This window comes from Melampsora larici-populina (assembly GCF_000204055.1).
Source record: "Melampsora larici-populina 98AG31 unplaced genomic scaffold MELLAscaffold_34, whole genome shotgun sequence".
Taxonomy (NCBI): Eukaryota; Fungi; Basidiomycota; class Pucciniomycetes; order Pucciniales; family Melampsoraceae; genus Melampsora; species Melampsora laricis-populina.
The window spans coordinates 245,083-247,655 of NW_006768798.1; the positions used below are offsets into that span (position 1 = coordinate 245,083).

Here is a 2,573-nt window from a genome sequence, read left to right on the forward strand (position 1 = left end):
TGTCATAGTACTATGGATTCACTTGGAATATTACCTTCTATCTACTCTGTAAGGTGTAAAAAGATCTCGGGACAAGATTTTCAGCTTGTTGTTGCTCAGAGTTGACTTCCTCAATAGCATCCCAGTTGCTTGGCAAGAAAATAGCCGCTACATTGAGCTTTTTCAAGATCACCTTTAATTTTGAAAAAATCAGAAGCTTTAAAAAATCCAGTCAATTTTTAAAATACCTCAACTTTTTTTCTCTTCAAAGTCAACAATTATGCATAGGGCTGTAAGAAAGGACTCAAAAATTGAATTCTATGAATCAACTGTTTTTGAACTTTCAAATATTACACAAACACAAATTTGATTCTCAATGATATCTTACACTCAAAACTAAAAAAAATACTTCAAATTAAACCTATTTCCAAAACCAAGAATCATCCAAAACAATCACAAACCAAAACATCTTCAAAAACCCAAATCAATTCAATCCAATTCCCAACCTTTGACTTTTCTTTAAGGAGGACTAGGTACAGTTCCAATCACTTCACCATTCGATTTCGGAAGATCCATCAAAAGCTCACCACCGATACCTAAGTATCCAAACCAAAGTATCAAACAAAAGATCCCATGTAAAACGACTACTAAAGCCAACAAGATCTGAGCCGATTTGTTTTCCGAAGATTTAATGATCGGATAAAGGTTTCTTAATAAAAAGAAACAAGAGACTCCGAAAGCTATGAGAGACATGAAACCTCTTAAGAGAGGGATCGGTGGAATCGAAAGTAACGAAACCGGTATGAAGATCGTTAATCCGTAACCATATAAATTGATGATTTCAGGTATCGTTCGGCTCTCAATGGTTGCCCAATACCTCATGGCTGCCCATATACATGTTGGTAATCCTAAGGCATAGACATAGACTAGTCCAACGGCTAAGGTGAGTTTCGTGAAATCATAGTCATAGGTTTTCGAGTTTAGATAAGCGGTTAAGGCTCCTGAAAGTGATGATGCAAAGAAGAGAATAAAACTTGTTTGTTTGTTTTGGAGAACAGTTCAAGAAATGTAAACGAAAATGGATTAGTCTTTGAGTTCTTTAGATTTAGATTTAGATTAGAGATTGAAAGAAAAGAAAACTTACATAAGTGTAGTTGGAAGCCAAAATGGACCTTTTGAAAAGAAAACCAAAAGAAAGAATTAAGTAAGGATTCTTGACAAATAGATTTGCAGAATGGATTTTTCTAAATTTACCATAAAGATCAGGTTGACCAGCCAAGATCACTTCAACATAATCTTCTTTAGGATACATAGTTTTCCAACACCTTTCCAAAACCGTTTTAGTTTCCTAATCAACATCAGATCACGTCCAATCAACGAAAAAAAATAAGATTCTTGTTTTGTTTTTAAAACTTGTAGGGATCAACTTACTACATCAAAGTAGATTGTATAAGCATCAAGACTTAACCAAGAATTAGAATTAGATAATCTAGGTTGTGATTCGAGTCGATCTGGATCATAAACTGTTGATCCTATATTTCCTTTGGGTTGTGATGGGTTTGTAGAAGGATTTGGATGATGTGTATCTGGTGTAACACTTGTTGAGAAATCTAGTTGAATTTTCATCATTCATTTAGTTAGTTTTGATTTGATTTGTGTGATTTGTGATGGTTTAGTTATCGTACCTTGGAATGATAAATCGTCAGATTGAACTGTTTTGTTTTGAGCTTCTTCTGCATCAAAAACGGTGACTGAACTGATCCAAATCAAGATCTAGATTAGTTTTTTTCAGGTTCGTTTTGATGCTGATTTGTTAACTTACCTATATTGATTTGACATTGTTCTCTTTTTTCTAAAGTTGATGGTTGTTTCTGATGTTTTGAATGTGGTGGAACGGTTTCTACTTTTGGAAGTGATCGATGATTCGATTGAAATTTAAAACCACAAAATACATTATTTAAAACACTGTTTTTGAGAAAGCAAAACCATTCATCAAAGCTCAGAGACCAAATGATAAAACGTCATAAATCATCAAGGGATTGAAGTTCCATCAGCTTCAAAAATTCTCAAGCCGTGCTGGCCATCTTGTTTTACAAAACAGGAGAGTTTCTTATGGTACTTGACTGTCAAGAATTTCCCCGGTTTTTGAAGAAAAGACTGAAAATCTTGACCTGAGCCCGCTTGCTATGGGCCTGTTCTGCACTTGTGGTTGCCACAACTGCATCACATTTTGCATCATACTTGTTCAGATCTACAAAAATGGTTTATTGGATCACTTGACACATCAAATCGGTCAACAAGTGCATTTATTCAGAACCTCAACTTCAAAACTTCAAGACTTCAAGACTTCCACTTTTAAGCTTCAACTTCCTGGTTTCTGAACCCAAAACTGGCCGCGTATATGCAAGTCATGATATTTTCAAGCATAGGTCTTTGCTCATCTGAAATCGAGGTTCAAACTCAAGGTGCAAAATAGTCGTTGTAAAGTTGTTGACTGCGAGCAACACGGTCTCGATCTATGCGTATACGGGTATGAGGACGTGAAGGAGGTAGAGGGAGCCTGTTGAAGAGGCAGCCAAACACCAATTCAGTCA

At 35.6% G+C, this 2,573-nt stretch overlaps 1 protein-coding gene across 1 annotated transcript; it reads right to left on the reverse strand.

The window, feature by feature from the left end:
- Window positions 1-266: 266 nt before the first annotated feature.
- On the reverse strand, window positions 267-1,859 carry MELLADRAFT_44494 (uncharacterized protein; the record flags this gene model as incomplete). Its single annotated transcript, XM_007413090.1, has 6 exons — window positions 267-1,012; window positions 1,124-1,151; window positions 1,234-1,327; window positions 1,411-1,589; window positions 1,665-1,735; window positions 1,802-1,859. 6 exons carry the CDS (start codon window positions 1,816-1,818, stop codon window positions 499-501), a joined length of 903 nt encoding a protein of 300 aa, XP_007413152.1.
- Between the last annotated feature and the right edge of the window lie 714 nt (window positions 1,860-2,573).